The 20,702-nt window shown below is 38.1% G+C and overlaps 1 protein-coding gene across 1 annotated transcript in view; it reads right to left on the bottom strand.

The window, feature by feature from the left end:
* Window positions 1-20,702, bottom strand: part of TMPRSS15 (transmembrane serine protease 15) — a 115,810-nt gene that overhangs the window by 11,381 nt on the left and 83,727 nt on the right. The window contains exons 20-22 of the mRNA XM_036242927.1: window positions 8,534-8,629; window positions 5,426-5,475; window positions 5,102-5,276 (exon numbers count right to left, since the gene is read on the bottom strand). Of these exons, the coding sequence (XP_036098820.1) occupies window positions 5,102-5,276; window positions 5,426-5,475; window positions 8,534-8,629 (321 nt within the window). The remainder of the gene's footprint in view (window positions 1-5,101; window positions 5,277-5,425; window positions 5,476-8,533; window positions 8,630-20,702) is intronic.

The following is a 20,702-nucleotide window of genomic DNA, read 5'->3' as shown; positions in this document are numbered from 1 at the left end:
AATTACATTGACGCAGGAAGATTTGTGGAACAGTTGGAGAGAGAAATGCAAATGATGCACGTTAGAGCGATAGTTCCTTCCCTTAGTGCTACTTACACATGCAGGAGAAATAAAAACATGGAAAATAGGCTATGTTCTATGTAGCACAATAACAATTTTGGAAGTCACTAAGAACGTGTCAGATTAATGTTGCTGTCGACTGTGTTTAATTAGACCAGCAGCTTGAAGCATATATGTTTGATCTTCACAGTTCATAGTTTATACATTGGTATTCTACTCGAAACCTTAAAGTAGTAAGAGGAAATGGTGATTACTAAGCTTTTTGTTAGCTACAAGCTCTCTTACGCTATTTATATTCATATGTATAATTATCAGTAGGGTACAGTACTTACAGAAGATAAGAATTTGGGAGTTTAGGTACTCTTTTTGTGAACTATGTTATTTTATTATTAATTTAAATCTACATAAAATAAACTAGTTGTATTTCTCTGAATTTCTCTGTCATATTTCTGGAGACAAAATATGTAGAAAGCATTTAAGAAGACAATCCTGTCATTTTTTATAATTACATGTACTGCTATTATTAACTTCAGAATACTACACAATGAACTCATATACCCTTTGAGCACATTTTAAAAGTTATTATTTACATGTTATACCATTAATATAGTTGACATTATTTATAATATAAATATTAATTAACTAGTTATATAAAATTTAATTATAATGCAAAATATAATATCTATAAATAAATATTGGATGCAAAGTATATGACATGGTTTAGCAATTAGAATTTTCTTGTAAATATTGAATATAGAAATTAAATGCTGATAAAACATATGTAATTCTTTTTTTATTTTTGTCTTTTTGATTTTTAGAGAGAGAGGAAGAAAGAGGGAGAGAGAGATAGAAACACCGATGAGGGAGAACATTGACTGGCCACCTCCTGCATGCCCCCCACTGGGGATTGGGCCCACAACTTAGGCATGTGTCCCAACCGGGAATCGAACCTGTTGACCTCTTGGTGCCTGGGTTTACCCTCAACCACTGAGCCATACCAGCCAGACAAAACATATACAATTCCTAAAAAGGAGTGCTCATTAGTAAATTCCAGTGACTTGAACCCTCTGAACTTACTAGTGAGATCCAAACATTTGTGTGGCTTCCTCAGGCACAACCCCAGGGTCTCCGTTGTTTCTTCCTGATTTTTCTCCCTGAATTTACTCTTGCTCCTCCCAGTAGTCTCACCTCCACACAGCAGCCTGATTAGATAGCATCACTTTTCAGCCTTCTGGGTGGCCTCATCCCATTCCCCAAGGCCCACTGAGTCCTCCCCAGGGCCTGGGACCTAGCTGCCTGCCTCTCCAGTCTGTTTCGCCGGTTGGCCAAGCACTTCCTGGTCAACAGCCTGGCTTCTTGAGGTTCCTTTTTTGCTGCCCCAGCCCATTGTATAAGCATTATAAGGGCAAGGACTTCGTAGGTCTGCAGAGCACTATTATCTCCAAAACGTAGAACAATGCTTGGCACATGATAAGTGCTCAATAAATATCATTTGACTGAATGAATATATGAGAAACAGAATGTAACCCAGGAGCTGGAAAGATTGAACATGACCAGTGCTCACATATTACATTCAGGTATATCAAGCCATATCAGCATCAGTTGATACATAAAAAATTAAAATTTAATTAAAATATTAAAATTAAATGAGAAAAGCATGGAAGATTGGCAAGAGGCCTCTTTATGGATAATTTTATCATTGATCAATAGATGTGATCCAAACTGTAAATCTATATGTAACTACCATACAGACATTGAAGAGTAGTTGCTTCTGCAACTAGCAAAGGTGATTGACTGGGAAGAAGTGTAAGATTACTTTCCAGGTGATGAAAATATTTTGTCTTGAAAAGGGTGGGTGTTACACAAGTGTATTCATTTTAAAATCTCATCAAATTGTACACTTAAATGATGCATTTTGCTATATGTCAATTGGAAAGATAGAACAAATATTAAACTCTGGTTGGTTGGCAAGTTTCCTTTACATAGTGGTAGGGTTAGCAATTTTCAAACTACTTTTTGTGTTCTAAGCTTGAAAAAAATCCATATACATTTTGTGGGTACAAGCAAGATTCCTATTACTGGAGATAACAGTTAAACATATGGAGGGAGAAAAGACTAGACTATGCCCTGTGGTATTTTATTTTAGCTGAGCTATCATTTTGAGTTCACACTTACAGGTATACAGTTGTGTCCACTGAGAGGGTCGAGGAGCAGGACATAAAAGCAGTAGCAATGAGCGTGCGCGTGCACACACACACACACACACGCACATTATATATAATGTTGAAGGAATTACAAGAGACTAAATGGAACCAGGGATTTTTAAAGAAAGCTTGACTTGAGGGCTAGGGCATGGAAAACACAAGATGAACCTGGAACATCTTATTTTGCCAGAAAGCAAAAAAGTTCTCAAAGAATGGTGATTTATGAAGACTCATAAAGGAACAGTTTAAATGGTTTTCTCAAATACAAGGACTTTCTACGAAGTAACTTTAGAAAAGATATGTTCTGCAAAAACTTCAAAAAGATGAATTTACCAAATCCAAGGTTAGTATAGGAGATTGCTAACTTACTAAAGCCCACCTTTCTGCAACAGAAAGAACTGAACCTTTAGCTAAAGATACCTTTTACTTGTGACACAGTTAGGATAGAGGTTACCAACCTGTGACTTGCCCAAGGCAAAGAATAAATATAGGTAAAAGTTAAAGTCATGTTTAGCAGGGGATAGAAAAATTGACTACGAAGGATGCTTGCTATGTTCTGGTTCAAAACAGATTAAAATACAATTTATCAGGAGGCAGCAAAGTCAAGAAAGTGCACTTTAGATATGGGAGAAGCTGTTGTTTAGTCATTGAGTTATAAGGCTCAGTGCATAGAATCACAGAGCTTTAGCTGTAGATGGTCGGTACCAGAGACGGTTAGTTCCTTTTGGGGCTCAGGTAATTGGCCAACCTGTGACCTGGCTGAGGGTCTTCATTTCAAGTTCCTAAGATTATGAATTCGCATTTACCCTCACTCTATATGATGGTATTTAGGCATAGAGTCAATACTCATTCTTCCTGGCCCTCCTTATCTCCCAAACAACTTTCAAAACTTTCCGTGACAGCCCTGGCCGGTTTGGCTCAGCGGTTAGAGCGTCCACCTGCGGTCCGGAGAGACCCGGGTTCAGTTCCCGCTAAGGGCACGTGCCTCGGTTGCAGTTTGTCCCCGGCCCTGGATGGTCGTGCAGGTGGCAGCCACTCGATGTGTCCCTTTCACATCGATGTTTCCCTCTCTCTCTCTCCCTCTCTCTCCCTCCCACTCTGTCTGTACAAAAAATGGAAAAATGTCCTCGGATGAGGATAAAAGAAAAAAACAACAACAAAACTTTCCGTGACAATTTGTTTCCACCTATCCAAGAACTTTCAATGTTTGTTTTGGTGGGGAGTTCAGTCTTTTAATTTGATTAACTACAGCTGAATCTTCTAATCTGAGCACATACGGTTTTTTCCTCAGAGATTTTGGGTGTCCTTGGGAGAGGCTATTGTAACCCTCACAGGGATGACCATTTTTTGGAGTCTTCTACTTAGTTAGGGTCAGGAAATCACCCTGGGGCAGGGTTTATGAATTTTCTAAGAGGAAGCCAGCTTTTTGTCTGACTTAATTCAGAAGTGTTGGAATGGAATTACCTAAAGATTCTTCCTTTCTTTCCGAAGAAGAGAATTAACAAGTTGTTGTGCTCACGAACATTTATTTTCTCCCCCTCTTCTCCCTGGCCCTCTGCCCATTCTGTTTCTCCCGGGGCATGCTTGAGGAATGGCTCCTTCTAGAGCAGTGGTTCTCAACCTTCCTAATGCAGCGACACCTTAGCACAGTTCCTCATGTTGTGGTGACCCTCAATCATAAAATTATTTTTGCTGCTACTTCATAACTGTAATTTTGCTACTGTTATGAATTGCCATCGGAAATACGTGTTTTCCGATGGTCTTAGGCGACCCACAAAGGGGCCGCGACCCACAGGTTGAGAACTGCTCTTCTAGAGGGAGACTAAATCCTAGAATTCAACATGCATTTTGTCATCTTACTAAAAAAAAAAAAGGAGATATGGTTGACATTACTTGTAAGTTTCAGTTATGGGTAGAATCAAAATAGAGCTGACTTGAAAACTAAGTAAACATTTTTGTTTGTTTGTTTATTAATCCTCACCTGAGGATATTTTTCCATTGATTTTTAGAGTGGAAGGGAGGTAGGAAGAGAGAGAGAGAAACATTGATGTGAGAGAGACACATCGATTGGTTGCCTCCCACACGACCCCAATCCAGGGCTGGGGATTGAACCTGCAACCCAGGTACATGCCCTGTGCCCCTTCGATCTGTGGGCTGATGCTCTAACCACTGATCCAAACCAGCCAGGGCTAAGTAAACATTTTTATCCTAATTCGTAATTAAGTCCTTACACCCGAATTTTTTAGCATAATTTATTTGTGATGGAGAGCTTTTAGATACTGACAATAAATATTGGCCTAACTGAATAATAGCCAGTACAATTTATGCATTAAATACTAATTTTACACCTTTAAAAATGTTTACTTTTCCATTATTATGCATGTAAGAGACATAGTACTTGATGTAAATATCTAACAAAGAATGATTAAAAAATTTTTTTTCCTTTATTGATTTTACAGGGAGAGGAAGGGAGAGGGAGAGAGAGATAAAAACATTGATGAGAAAGAACATTGATTGGCCGCTTCCTGCATGCCCCCCACTGGGAATCGGGCCAGCAACCTGGACATGTGTCCTGACCAGGAATCGAACCGATGACCTCTTGGTATATGGGACGACGCTCAACCACTGAGCCACACCGGCCGGACCAAAGAATGATTTGTAATTGAACTTTCTCTATATTATACATGATTACAATGGGAAAATGATTGGAAAGTTCATAACGTCACAAACAGTGGGAAGATCTCCCTGCTGAGACGGATTGTGAGGCTACAGGGAATGGATGCACGGTGTCTGCCCTGGTCATCTCATTTGGGAAGGGACACTGACGTCGTACTCACCCATACACGCAGTGGGCTGCAGACACCAGCCAGGCGTTGCTGACGAGAGAGGCACCACAGAGCAGCTTGTTGTTGTGAAACAGAGCAGCGATCCAGGGCCAGGCTCCTTCTTTGGCGTCATGTCCTCCAGCAATCTTAGGGCTGACTTCTTGAGCGACCATTTTCCCCCCACATGCTATTAAAATAATTGAAGAAAGAGCCTCGATTGTATGTGGCTGGATTTTCTCTGATCGTGAAAATGGAGTGGATTGCCACAAAGTACCAGCTCTATTCAGAATTTTAAACTGAAGGCTTGGAAGAAAACATGACAAAATATTTACTTACATTTAGGGTTACACCGTAACAGAATCAGTGAATCCTGGAAACACCGTTTACTGTAATAGAAGAACAATTATATTTCAGAAATTACGCACCTGACATTTTAAAGCATAATGCAGTGTAGGTTATCCTACTTTTTTTAGTTAAATGAATTTTTAAATGTGAGTATCATGTGTGAAATGTGGGGAGGCTGAAATACAAAGCAAGAAATTCTCAGTTTAAAGTCCAATGGAACTGCGTTTGTGTCCTTTACCACTTACACTTCATGATTTGAGTAAGTTGCTCAGTATCCCCGGACTCCCTCTGGTCATCCATAAAATGGGGACAATGGTATTTACTTTATTGGAATTTTCTGAGATGTAAAAATTATTTTATACTATTGTGCCTTGTACACAATGAACACTCAATAAATGACAGCTGTTACTAATTTGCCTGAACCAACGTTGGATTTCATCATTCTATAATGCAGAATAATATGCCTCAATATTCCTTTCAGACAACTAGTCAGAGCCTCACTTTGCGTGTGAGACTGAACTTCATGCAGGGAATTCAATGATGAATTAATCAAAAGTCATGCTTTCCAGGGAGGTAAACATATAAATAGCAAATACAAAATAAAATCTAGTTATAAATACTTTAAAAACGCACTACCTGTTTAAATATTTGGATACCAATTTTATTCAAAGCCAGGTATTCTATTTTAAACAACAAAAAAAGTTTTGAAATGTGTTATACTTACCAACCACTAGAGATCAGTCTAATACAAGGAATCAAAGTACTTGTCCCACTATTTCCTGATGCAGCCACTGCAGATAGTAGTCACATTAACACACACCTGCACACACTTATCATTTTAATGATTTCTATTTATATGTTTAACTATATCTATTGTTCATGTTGTTCAGGTGCTTGAAGTTTTAGGAAAAAAACAAAACAGAAAACACAAAATAAGACCCCAGGTCCATCTGAGATCGTAAGTACAACCAAAGCAATTCTGTGTTTCTGGAAAACATGATAAGGTTAATTTTATTAATAAGCACTATGCTTGTATGTATATCTAAATATAGCTATAGCAAAACATATTCAGAATTCTTCAAGGAAGAACTTCCAATGAACTCCCCTTCTGTTATTTACTCATAGGTGGGAGAGAAGTAATTTCTGGGATTTGCCAAGTTTTATCTGAAATCCTTCTATATCTATAGTACTCATCAGTGAAAATCCATATTCAAAATGGTTCATCATTCTTAGATATTAGAAAATCCTTAAATACTCTGCAGTGTGTTAAAACGAATGAATTACTTTTTAGTGAGTACAGAAAATTTTCTGGTTAAAATTCACCAAAAAATTAAACCAAACTGTACTCTTCATTCTCCATGCATTTTGGATAGTCAAAACTTACACACACACACACACACACACACACACACACGCGCGCGCACGGTGTCTCGGAACAGAGGAGTAAGTTGCTTAACCTCCGGTCAGAATGGGCAGTGGATCCACAGTCGGTGCAGGTGTGTTGACTGAGATGGGAGAGAAACAGAATTACCGCCCTGGCCTTTGGCAGCGGAGTTGGAGCTGGGTTCGCCCTCCGACAGGAAGAAAGAAAGAAAATGCCACGATCCCGTGTCATGCTCTCAGCTTGGTGGGAGCAATACTGTGACACAAATGGATGGGTTTGTATCTGTTGTACTGAAGTTAATCATAACCATGAGTGCAAGGGTGTTTTCAGAAACACCAGTTTTCAAAGGGCAATAAATGTAATGCATACAGACACATAGAAATAAACTACCTAACTAAATATTCATATGTCTGATTTCCACTAATCCAGTATAACATGGCTAATTGAAGAAGGCACGAAGGACCACCCTGGGAGTGGATGTTTTGAAAGTTTAAAGTAGCTATGTCTGTGAATGGTGTCTCTGCCACATAGCATAAACACACCTACAGTACGGATGTCAAAGTAAGGTGATACCGGCATTTTGTTAAAATGCATAGAATAACCTCATTTTTTTCTCTGAAACATGTATCTAATGAAGATGAATGTTTTTTATATTTTGTCCTTTGTTCTTTTCATCACTTTAAATGTCTATAAGATAAATAAAAGAATGTCTCAATGTGCAGGAAATCGAGAAGTCTGCTTGCAGGTGTTCGCTTCGGCCCCATGACACTGAACATCTCAAGGCCCAGCAAAAATTCATATAAAACATTCCACTGCAGAGTTCTTTGGTACAAAAACTACTCCTTTCTCAGTTTGTGTTACTGGTTGACCCTACAGAAATGGAAACCTTTCATGAATAGCTGAATAATTTTATAATTTCAGTTTTCACCATTACGTTTGTTAAACAAAACACGATAAGCTAATGCACCCGTTATGACATCTTAAACTCTCGTCTGTAGTTAGGGCTTCTTCCCGTAGTTACCTTTTTCCCACTCACAGCTGGCCTTTAATGGAACCATGAGATTCGGAAGTCAAGTTCAACAGAACTTTCTGTCAGTGCTCAAACAGTAGAAATGACATAATCTAAGCTATAACAGATCTTTGAATATGAGAAGAATGTTGCTTTGTAAAACATCAGTAAAAGCTATAAAAGTGAACCTAATTTTAAAGAGCAAAAGAGAATATGTAGACACAACCAGAAGTCTAAACTGCCTCCCTTCTTATCTGTGTTCTATTTGCTAAGGTGGAAAAAAGATTACCACGGCTTTCTCCTCTTTTGAGAATAGCTAACTTCTGTTGCTCTCGTTAATCTGATTCACATTGGACTGATTCATTTCAACTCTCACAGATTATTTTGATGGGATTTACTTGTTTATGAATCTGAGGGTAAGGATCAAAGAATATGGAATTAGAATTTACTGGGTTGTTATCAGTGTGTTAATCATTTACACATACAATATCTTATTTGACTATGTTGCCACTTATACGGGGGTTAGACAATGTTATCAGATGGGATCAATTAGAAACTGTTTGAGGTTACCTGAAGAATAAAAAAGTTAAGTAATTTTCAAGATTATACGGCTAGTATTAATGGAATTAAAATATGACTGGCTTCAAAAATCTATCTTCTTTCCAATCCATGTACAACTTGTCCAAGAACAGATTTTGGGACCCACCTTGGTGTTAGTATTAAGCTGCCATTAGATGCTGTGCTTAATTTTACAAATGGTCCATCTTCAGTAGAGAAGACGGACGTTGATGAGTTTCCACTCCTAGGGAAAACACACACATAGATAAAACAAAAACACAAGTCAAAAACCATAAACTAAACTTCTGTTCTTCAAAGCTCTGGACATTGACAGGAATTATGGAATTTCATACAAAGAAATTAACATTTTAATATAAAATTTTAAGTGTTTTGCTATCTAAAAGATGGTACAGATTAGAATTACCCATAATGACATAGATATAATTTTAATTAAAAATTTTTTTTTTATTGATTTTTAGAGAGAGAGGAAGGGAGAGTGAGAGAGAGAGAGAAACATCGATGAGAGAGAACATTGACTGGCCGCCTACTGCATGCCCCCACTGGAGATCAGGCCCACAACCTGGGCATATGCCATGACTGGGAATCAAACTGGCCACCTCTTGGTGCATGGGTCAATGCTCAACCATTGAGCCACACCGGTTGGGATATAATTTTAATTTTTGCTTAATACCTCAAGGTCTCGTTTGCATGCTTAATAAAGTTAAAATCAGTGTATACATGACTTGGGTGATTTTTTTTATTGGACTTATTTATATTTTCCAATAGTTCCTTTAATGATCAATTTTAATGACATCCTTAAGAATTGCTACATATTTATTAAACTTTGTTCCTATCCAGTGTAATTCATCCTTTAGAAAATGCATGTTGCCAAAGAACAACCTAGAAAAAGAAAAACTTCTCTGTTTATCATTCCAAATGTTTCTTTGTTCTTCATATTTCATTCACTTCAAAGCCGGACAACTCCTAATTTAAAGCCAGAAGCTATGTGTTGCTCTGAAAAAGAAAGTATGTAGCCTGGACCTCCAACTGTCAACTGGTGAGCCAGAATGGGACGGAGAAAGAGATACCTCCCTGTGACAGAAGCCATTCCATCCCTGGTCTTCCTTTTCCCTGGAAATCGGCTGCATCAGTGCTCTCGGCTCTGAGTTTTAATTGAAGATTTCTCTCAATGATCCTGACTCTCTTCCTGAGGCTCAGCTGGAGACTCTCAGTTTCTTAACTCCTAATCTTGTTTCCTGCCTTTTATTTATTCTAGATTTCTAATCTGCATGCAAGGACATTTTCCCATTTATCTTCAAATGGAAAGAGAGAGAGAGAGAGAGAGAGAAACATCAATGTGAGAGAGACACATCAATTGTTTGACTCTTGCATGACCCCAACCAGGGCTGGGGACCCAACCACAACCAAGGTACATGCCCTTGACCAGAATTGATGGCCTGACTCTCTGATCTATAGGCCGATGCTCTAACCACTGAGAAAACTGACTACGGCTATTCCAGATTTTAATTTTCATACAAACTATGCCTTTAGGCTGAAAACACCCCAATTCCTGCTGTCTTCTGCTTAGCAGGGGTATGATGCAATTCCTACCTTTTTTGGTAGCGTGATGGACCCACCCACTGCCTCTTCAAAAGAAGGTTGAATGTCTTCCCCATTCTAAGCCAACACTCGCCCTTTCCTATCTGTGTCAGAAATTTCCAAGGAACACTCATTGATGTTATGATCAACCAGAGGAAAAACCTCCATGGAGGGCATTTCCTTTCTCTTTCAGGCGAGACACTGCCTCAAAGAAACTGGAGGAGTGTTTGTTCTGTACCTTCCATTCTCTGACCAGAGAGCTGGAGCAATGGGCTATATATTTAATGCCTTACAATTTAGTATCTTGCCTTTTTTTTATTTTTTGTCATTTGAAATATTGGACTTTATTTTATTGCACATTTTGTCAAGGGTTTTAAAAAATAATTAGTATTGCAATTAAGGGTCAAAGATTGCTTTAGTAATTAGTCATGGGAGTCATGGGTAAGAGGCTTGAACTTTGAGCCAGACAATGGGGTTAAAATCCTGACCCTACCCAAAGTACAACTAGACAAATTCTTAATCAGTAGGTTCTTTAGTTACTTCATCTTTACAATGGAGATACAATGATCACTTTAATCTTACAGGGTGCTGTCAGAACCGAATAACATGAGGCATATGAAGCCCTTAGCACAGTAAGTGCCCAATAAGCGTTTTGGATATTGTTATTTTGTTGTTTGATTCTAGTTTTCCTTTTTAGTTTCTTTTTAGCTATGGAAAACTTTTGAATCTTTTGAATTTTTCTTTTTAGTCTTGTCTTAATAAAAAAAATTTTGTTGTTGCTTGAAATTTTTAAATTTTTTTTCCTTTTGCACTTTTATTGTTTTAAGTAGATAAAAGCAACTCAAACACACAAATCAATAGTTCTTTCTTTAATAAAACCTGAAATGAATTTACCAAAGGGAAGATTAGTATTGTTTGTGTTATTGTTAAAGATGAAGAAATTCCTCCCATGTGGGAAGAAGAATCATTTTGTTTGAGTATTTATATGAAATGTATCTGTTACAGTGCAGAAAACAAGACAGACATCAGGGCGTGAAAGGGCAGCAGAGTATGTAGGTGGTCAGGATGGTCTAGGTCAGCAAGGACTTGGCCACTACAGAAGCCTTATAGTTAAGGACTCAAACTTTTAGGGAAAACAGAATGTAGATCGAAACAGATCTTGGAGGACTTGGAATTCTACCATTGGTGCAGCTTCTGGTAGAATTCATCACAACAATGTGGCCTTTAAGAACATCAGAGAACGCCTATGCAACCTGAAGACCAAATTGGAACTGGTTTACTGGAGCACATCTTTGATGCGAAGGTCAAGTTGATAGTCCTAGTTATTCTCTAATCTTCCTTTTAGAGAATGTCTCCTCTCTGACAGCTTTTTCTCATGTTCCCAGGATCCTTCTGCTGAAGGCTTGCATGTGTTGGACATTCCCCTACGTAGTTTTCTGTTTTGGACTCTCCGTGACTGATGGTTTCCAAAGTGTGTTCCGACAAGCAGCATTAGCCTCACTAGAGAATGTATTAGAAAGGCGAAATTCCCAGCCCCACTCCAGACCCACCAAATCAGAAATCTGGGGGTGGGGTCCAGCGATTAATTCTTTAACAAACCCTCTAGGTGGTTCTGATGCTTATCAGTCAAGGAACCTCTGTCATAACTTAATATAATATCAATTTCTTCACTTATTAGGGGTCTGCTTTTTGGCTTCTAAACTTCTAGTTACTTAGCAAACAGTCTGTTTTAAGGTATTGATAAAGTTAATTCTTATATCAGGACTTACAAAGTGGAGGCTGTCCTAATGGCCTGGCCCAAGTCACAAATCTAAACCTACGTCAGCTTACCCTTACAGGAAGCCTTACTGTCAAGGAAACCTAACATGCTCCAATCACAATCCTCAAGCTCAGATTTAGTAGCTTACCTGACCCTAGAAAACAGGACCTGCTAATCTCAAAAGGAAATCTTCAGCCTCCTAGCCAATCATGCTCTGATTCCAAGTTGACTCTTTTAATGCTTTATAAAACTTGTCCTTGTCCCAGATCCCTTAGGAATGGTACTCCCCCAACACATGACTTGTTTTACCTTGAATAAAGTGAAAGGGTTAATAATGTTTTAAAGGGTAAAGGTAAAAGCTTGCAAAAGGCGGAAACCATCAAAAATTGTGTTGCTCAGCCTTCTGTTGAGTATGGACTATCTGAATTATCCACAAGACAACGAATCACTCAGCAGATGCCAGACAAGATACCAGACCAGTTCAACTGCAAAATGGATAATGGGCTAGGCAGGCAGAGTACATCAGCAAGAACTGCTGGAAGCTGGAAGTAGAGTATATAACCTACACCCCAACTGTTATTCGAGGCTCAACGTTTTTCGGCTCAGCCCGCCTGCACCCAGGCACATGCAATAAAGCCAGTTGGCTCTACATTGGCCTTGTGTTGTGGATGTGATCTCCCACCTGCTAAGACCTTTTATAAAGGACAGGGCATCAAACTCACTACTAAGTTGTTTTAGTTCTATCATTTGACAGCACTCATAACTATGGCACGTCTTTGAATCCAATCATTTCAGTTAATGTCATTTTATTATAATGGTGATGAGATGTCAAGAACCTAAGTCTCATTTATATCAATTAGCCCAGAGATTTTCATCCTTTTTCATCTCATACACTAATTACCAAAACTCTGCAGCACACCAAAAAATGTATTATACTTTTGCCAGTCTGACAGAAAAAAAAAAGATATAATTTTGATTCGTTCACACTGGACGCCCGTTCTTGTGTTGGCTGTTGTTATTTTTTTGACAGTCTAAAGGAAAAGAGGTCAGTGCCCCTGACTAAACAGTCAGGTATTACATATTTTATTTTAAAAATTCTTGCAGCACACCGGTTGAAAATTGCTGAATTAGCTTATGGTTAAGTGGTTTCATTATACTCCATGTCACTTAAAGTCACAGAACCTATCAACAATGTTAAGCGAGGACTTACTGTACATGGAGGGACATCTTGAAGGGTAATTTAATAAAAATATACCTCAGAGATGTAGATTTAAGATGCTTCCATTATCTCTAGCTGTTTTTATTCCAGTCCTTGGCCATCTCCTTTAAGACAGACCCTGATGGAGAATACGTTAATTTCTCTGGAAATTTGAAACAAAATCTGGGCAAAATTAAATAGAAAAGATATTGAAAAATTATTTATAAATCAGTTTGTAGCTAGCATCTATTTATCGCACACCTACCACTGGCATGCCCTATTGTGGGATTTGCAGGTATATTTTTATCATAAGCCTATTCTAGGTACAGGAAGACTAGAGATAAAGTTTTAAGAATACAAAACATGGTAAATAAAGAATGCATTTAAAGAATGAAGAATTTAGTAAATGTTAATTATTCTACTCTGCTGTGCTCAAATACTGATCTATAGTGATGTTTCACTATCTGGATGAGAAAAATAGAGATTATGTATGCATATGAACACACACACACACACACCACACACACACACTCACACACACACACACACACACACCATCTTATATTCTGAGATTGTCCTCTCTACATTTTTAGTCTCAAACTTTACATGAGAAAATAGACTACATTAATGGTACAGCTATGTTGTTTTGGATTATTTGGAATAATTAGATAAAACCTTCCTTTGGAAATAAACTTATAAGGTAATCACCTAATTAATTAAATATTTGTAGGAAATATTGATAGCAGCAACCTAGGAGTGGTGTACATAGACTATCAGTTCATACGAACATTTCCAGGTGTCAGTGCTGGGGGTTAGAATTGGGAATTTAATTTGAGACAGACTACCTAAATTTGAAATCCTGCTGAGATGAATAGTTTTAAACTGAAGACAATTTATTCCAGTTTGTATTCACAGTAAACCGAATATAAGTGGCAGAAAATATTTACAACAAATTGTTTCTTATTTTAATAACTGATGGAGATAATCAAAATATATTTTAAATGTTCTTGGCAAAATTAAATGTTAGCAATGTTATGTTGTCACTATTTCTGAACAGCAAAATCTCAGAACAACTGAAAAATTAAATTGCTAAGAGAGAGTATGTTATATTAAGTTCTGTGAATATAAGACATGCAACTTAGTTCCTGCCTCAGGGTCTTTCTTCTTGCAAGGAAATTAGTTGGTAATTTTTAGAGAGGCACGCTGTTCAGATTATAACTAGAGTTGGCATATTTAAAATGCTGAAAACAGGTTTCAGCTCTGCAAATTTAGATCACTCTATCACGTACGTGCATAGCTGTTAGAAATCAGAAGTTTGGTATCAAATAGAAAAGCCCAGATAGAATTGCCTTTTTGACAAGCTAATGTTTCCTGACTACCTATTTCTACATCTTTATGGCCATTTTTATAGGTTGTGCACCCTCCAAGGGCCCCCGGGCTTCAGGGAAACCTTATTCTGTTAGTCAAGAAGCACACAGATGCACCTCACTATTACTATTTTTGAGGTTGTATACTAAATATAAAAACACGTATACTCATCGATGAATTCTAGGGCGAGAAAGAAGGATATCCCCAGGCGTCTTGCACAGTATTAAATCTTCTGCTTTCTTCTCAGGCCCGGCTTAGGTTTCTCTCTTTGTCTCCCTCCTCGGACTGTTAGCTGTGATAAGAATTCCTCCCTGGAGCTGGAGCTTAGGTAGGATGTTTGAAGCTTTTGGACACATTAAAGCTAGAAAGAATAACCAAAGCTGTACCTGCTGCAGCCAGACACTGCAGCTCATTCCACACTCCCAACGGTTTAAGCAATGAATTGAGCCAGGTGGGATTAGTCGGGAAAAAAGTCTTTTTGAGAAGAATGGATGTTCCTTTTCAGACTGGAGGGAAAGAAGAGGATTGATTTGACAGGGCAGAGGTAAGAGAGAGCATTTTAATAGGTTAGGGATCAGTAAATTAAAAGGATTTAAGGCAAAGGATGGCGAAGCCTCTCACTAGGAGAGTCAGGACATGCATGCTGTTTGTTAAACGCCAGACTGAACTGGACACATTTCAACTACAATTGCTTATTCATTTGCCACATTTATAGTAACCCAATTCACACTCATCCAGCACTATGATCACTTTTAGCAAACAGGTAAGCTTCATTAATTTTGGATTTTCTGACCTTAACTCTTGAAAATCTGTGGCACACAGAAGGAAAGAAATGCCAATAGAAGAGATGATCTTCACTTAATCAATTTCCTCCTTTGTGCAAGTTGCCGTATGAAGAACGAGAGGGAAATTGACGGGTCAGGCTGCAGCTGGTCTCTGTTATCTTACCGATACAATGGTTTTAGGAGGGAAACAAACTCTCAGCATCTTCTACCAAAATATGTGGCCGAAAGAAGTGATACTTGGGGGAGATGGTCAGAGACAGGGTCCATGGACAACATCCTGGACAACCTGGTCTTAATCCCTTGTCATATATACATGATTCATATTGTTAGGGCTGATGGTAGGCTGTCCCAAAATATTCCACAAAAGCACATTGATTATTATTATTATTATTCCTTTATTAATTTTAGAGAGAGAAGAAGTGAGAGGGAGAGAGAGAGAGAAATGAGAGAAAACATTGATTGGCCGCCTCCTGCATGCCCCCCGGCTGGGGATCAGCCCACAACCTGGGCATGTGCCCTGACCGGGAATTGAACCAGCAACCTCTTGGTGCATGGGTGGACACTCAACCACTGAGCCACACCAGCCAGACAGCAAATTGATTATTTTGAACCAAAATCACCTGAGAAGCAACAAGAGCATGAAGAGCTCCCTAACTCTCCTCTGTCCCCCTAAAAGCAGGACATAAATCTTCATGATAGGTGGCCTCCCACTTCTGAAAGACTGAGAGAACATTATCACTAGAGTTACAAAATCCAGACTGGAAAAGCCCATATAAGCAAACCTTGTAATGTCTTAGCTAATTTACGACTCAGGCCCAAACTTTGTCAGTTTCCTCTCTAACAAATACCCAAACCTGCTTACATTCCTTTCTAAGGAGCCCGAACTTTCTTTGTCATGTCAATTTCTCACAAATTTATTGTTTCTTTGTCTAAAAAGTATAGAAAGGTGCTTAGTTTTGCTTCTTTTTTGAGTCTCATTTTATGATCTGAGCATCATATTGTGATTCTACGTGTACACATGTATGACGTTTTTTTCTCTTGTTTTAATCCAGGCTTGTGTCATTTTATTATTTTATAACTAGTCCAGTCAGAACAACTGATGCTCTCCAACAGTTTATAACATTATTTTCTTGCAGCCATTTGAATTTATTGTTGAAGAAGAGGCATATGACATACACCTCCACATTTACTATGAAGTATTCTCTGTGCCTATATTCTCTCAATGCATTAGTGCTTTGTAAGGACATACGTGCAACATTTCCTTTAGAATTTAGCGCCAAGAGAAATCTGTTTTCCCTATGCAACTGGTAGCATGTATCTTATCTCAGAATTAAAGTCACGGGGTTTTTAATGTTTCTCTTTTTGCATGGCTTTGCAGAAATCTTGGACAAAAATATTAGTAATTATGCCAACCCTGAATGTTTTATAGATTTGCTTCTTTCTTTCTTTGAACATTATGTTCATCTAATACTCTGTTAATCGTACTTTTGTTATAAATATGCTTTTGTTATAAATCACTCACACTCTTTTTAAAAAAACGTATGTTGTAACTGATTTTAGAGAGAAGAGAGGAAAGAGAAGGAGAGAGAGAAACATCTATCAGACGCCTCCTGCATGCCCCTACTGGGGATCAAACCCACAACCGGGGCATGTGCCCTGACTGGGAATTGAACTGGTGACCTCTCAGTGCTTAGGATGATGCTCAACCAACAGAGCAGCACCAACCAGGGCACGCCCCTTTCTTTTGAAAAGATAAGTTTGAAAAAAAAAAAAAAAGAGAGAGAATGGAAGGGAGGAAGAGAATAAGAAAATGAGGAAGGAAGCAAAAACTAAAGAAGGAAAAACTGAAGGAAAGGAGGAAGAAGGTATACCAGATTTTATCAGTTTTATTCCAAACTGCCCTTGATTTCATAGAACATACAGCATGATTTACAAGCCGAGCAGTTTGAAATACTTTTTTAGAAGAGAAAATGACTTCTAGTTTTTAATGGCTTAGAAAGGCAAATCAACTGTGTAGTTCATTCATTGGGTAAGCAACAAGGCAGGGTGCTTCACTAAGAACTACAGTTATCACTTTAACATTCTTGCATCCGTATAACGTGTTTCCTTTCATGCTTTGATCAGACACATGAAAATGTTGTTCAAGCCCTGGCCAGTTTGGCTCAGCGGTTAGAGCGTCGGCCTGCGGTCCTGAGAGACCCGGGTTCGGTTCCCGCTAAGGGCACGTACTTCGGTTGCAGTTTGTCCCCGGCCCTGGTTGGTCGTGCGGGTGGCAGCCACTCGATGTGTCCCTTCACATCGACGTTTCTCTCTCTCTCTTCCTACCTCTCCCTCCCTCCCACTCTATAAAAAAAAAAAAAAAAGAAAAAAAGAAAAAAAAAAAAAAAAAAGAAAATGTTGTTCAAAGTACTTTTTACTTATGCATGCTGTAAATGGCAGGGAATGAAAAAGTTTCATTTAAAAAAGGGAAGGTTGATGAAATCTGCCTCATACAATTTACTAGAATCTTTGGGGAATTGCATTTTGTAGCCTATCTGCATAAATAATCTTGAGAGACCACGGTGCCTTTTTAATAAATTGACTCCTAAATTACTTTTCAGTGTACCCAACTCATCATTTTAAAATCGCCGAGTTTCCTGTGCGTACCGTGTGCCTGTCCAGACAAATTCTCATTAAGGCTATAACTTCCTTTCAATTACCAGGGCGCTATGGAGACTAGTTAATAAGTGCAGGCCCAAAGATTACAGTCTTTGCAGACATTACCTGACTCATTACTGAAGAAAGTGAGAGTCTGACCTTCATCAAAAACATGGCATCTAAGGCAGTGGGGGGTACTGCTTGCTTTACACACACTAAAAAAATCTACTTCTGTGTCCCTGGCTCCAGATGGAAGGACTGTGATTCATAGGAAATGAGGTCACTGAACTAGAGAGTAAAACCTGGCTGGGGAAAAAACATGTAAATAGACAGTACACAGTTGTGTGGAATTGGCTGTCATCCACTCAGCTCAGGCCATTTTCTAGAAAGCCTTTCCTGACATGCACAAATCGAGTAGGTTCTCCTATAGTGCACTGAATTTATCACATTACATTGTAATGATCTGTTTATGTGTCCATCCCCACCACATTGGAAGCAGAAATAATGTCTTATTCATCCATGGAACAGACACGAGATCGTTGCTCATGCTTAGATTTCTGATCCGGGAGTAATCAAAATAATATATTTATATTAGCAACTGTTAAAAAAGTAGTAAAATCTATGTTTCCTTTCCAATGCATTCTCTCTTGCAGTTGTAGGAATCGACACTGTGCTGTCACCCAACATATTTCATTGAAATTCACTGAAAAAAAATCCCTGCTGTCAAAGAGGGCGTTGATCTTTTGGGCTTTGTAAATGATTTGTCTTATCTCATATATCCTCCAGGAAACAGCTTAGTTAAGACTCACAAAGCACAGTAGGAAAAACCCTTCTGTTTGTAACCATACCAATGCTTAGAAAGGTGGTGGATTGGGTCACAAGCCCCGCGCAGTGGAAGCCCAGTGTGCATCAACTGTGGAGACAAGGTCAAGTTACCAGTCTCCTTAGTCTACTCTTGACTAAGTTCCCGAGTCTATAAAACAGCTCCTCAGCATCACTGGTGACTCGTGGAACCAATGGACTTCCTGGGGGCTCACCTGTATGATCTCACCATTCAACTCAAAACCCATGTTAAGGTGGGAACCTGGAATCACCACCACTCACCTAGTGCTTTACTTGAAGTGTGAATGAAAACACACAAACTATTGTCGGTTTCAGTGCTTGGTTGACTCTTCATCAAAGATAGATTGTTCCCTGCAACTTACCTGCCTTCAAGACTCTATGTCCCAAAGCCCCACATGTTGAAAGTATTTTTGTTAGAATACAAGCTATAATGTATAACAAAGAGGATAATATATACAAACTGCAGGAAGTTTCCAACTATTGGGTACAAACCAAACTGATGATTATTTACATAATGGACGATAAGTTACAGAGCATTTTTGACACTCTGACTGGAACCTCAACAGATTTTCCTACTGTAAAATATCTCTATGTGGTTTTTAGGCACTTGACAATAAAATACAATATAACTCTTTCAGTCTACAAGAAATTAAACAACTATTACGGGTTACACTAAGACCTAACCATTATAATGATGGAAAATATGTTTTGGGCTAAAAAATAAACATTTAAAAATAAAATGTGAAAATCTATGCACAGCATGAAGACTATTATATGAATTATTCATCATTTAGAAAGAAGGGATAAGGAAAGCAATTATATTTGATTCTGATGAATTAGAAATAGTTGAGATAATTTTCAAATGCTGAGGGTAGGTATGGATGTGGACTGAAATTATTTTCCTTGTAGCTTTATACAATCTTTTAGAATAAATTAGAAAAATCACTCCCTAGTTCAGGACAGAAAAAAATGACATAACTGGACAATTTTTGACATACTTTTAGATTAATAGATATACCTACATATATATGTACACATTGCACTTATATTTATATATAACAAATTATTTTTGGTTTCAACAAATGTTTATTTAGAACCTACATTTTGAGTCAGGATAAGTTTAGATGTTAGCAATACAATAATGGATAAAATAGACATGGTTCTTACATTTATAAACCATTATACTTTATCATAACAAGCCAAATTGTCAATAATAAATATAGTGCTATAAATGATAAAATAACTATATGTGAGCAATATGGTTAAATTTCCCAAATCATCAATATCAAAGAATCAGAATTGTGAATTAGAGTTGACCAGTTGTACAACTTAAAAGAAGCAAATTATTACCACTTATTACCTTCCATTTCCCACCTCAATGCCTTTAAGACTGATGGGAAGGTAAATAATGATCATGGTGAACTTTTATATTTGATGTAACATATGATGACTTTAGAATGGGAAGTATAATAAATGTTGGTGAGTCATTAATATGGAATTATCACTTGCATTACCCTTCTTGGGGAAGCTAAACATTTTGCATATTTTTTCTCACAACAATTACATTGCTACAAATTTCCTCCCCAAATCCCCAACCTATTGTAAACATATTACAAAGATACAGAAAAAGTATGTTCTCTCTTTGCTTGGGATTAGTTATATATATTATGATACAGCATAACATGAAATACCTAATTTTTTTTTTTTTTAATCCTCATCCGAGGACATTTTTCCATTTTTTGTACAGACAGAGTGGGAGGGAGAGAGAGGAAGAGAGAGAGAGGGAAACATCGATGTGAAAGGGACACATTGAGTGGCTGCCACCCGCACGACCAACCAGGGCTGGGGACAAACTGCAACCGAGGTACATGCCCTTAGCGGGAACCGAACCCGGGCCTCTCCGGACCGCAGGTGGACGCTCTAACCACTGAGCCAAACCAGCCAGGGCGAAATACCTAATTTTTAAAAAATAATCTGTAGAATACATTTAATGACATGAGAAATGCTCCTGTTTAGGTAGGCTATAAAACAGAGCATAATTTACTAGTTTATACAATTTTGTAATCTTTCTATACACTTGTATTTATATTCTATTTATTAAAAAGCTATTAATAGTGATTAAATTGTG

Source organism: Molossus molossus, unplaced genomic scaffold, assembly GCF_014108415.1.
Source record: "Molossus molossus isolate mMolMol1 unplaced genomic scaffold, mMolMol1.p scaffold_m16_p_5, whole genome shotgun sequence".
Lineage (NCBI taxonomy): Eukaryota > Metazoa > Chordata > Mammalia > Chiroptera > Molossidae > Molossus > Molossus molossus.
This window is presented reverse-complemented; position numbering and strand designations above follow the sequence as displayed.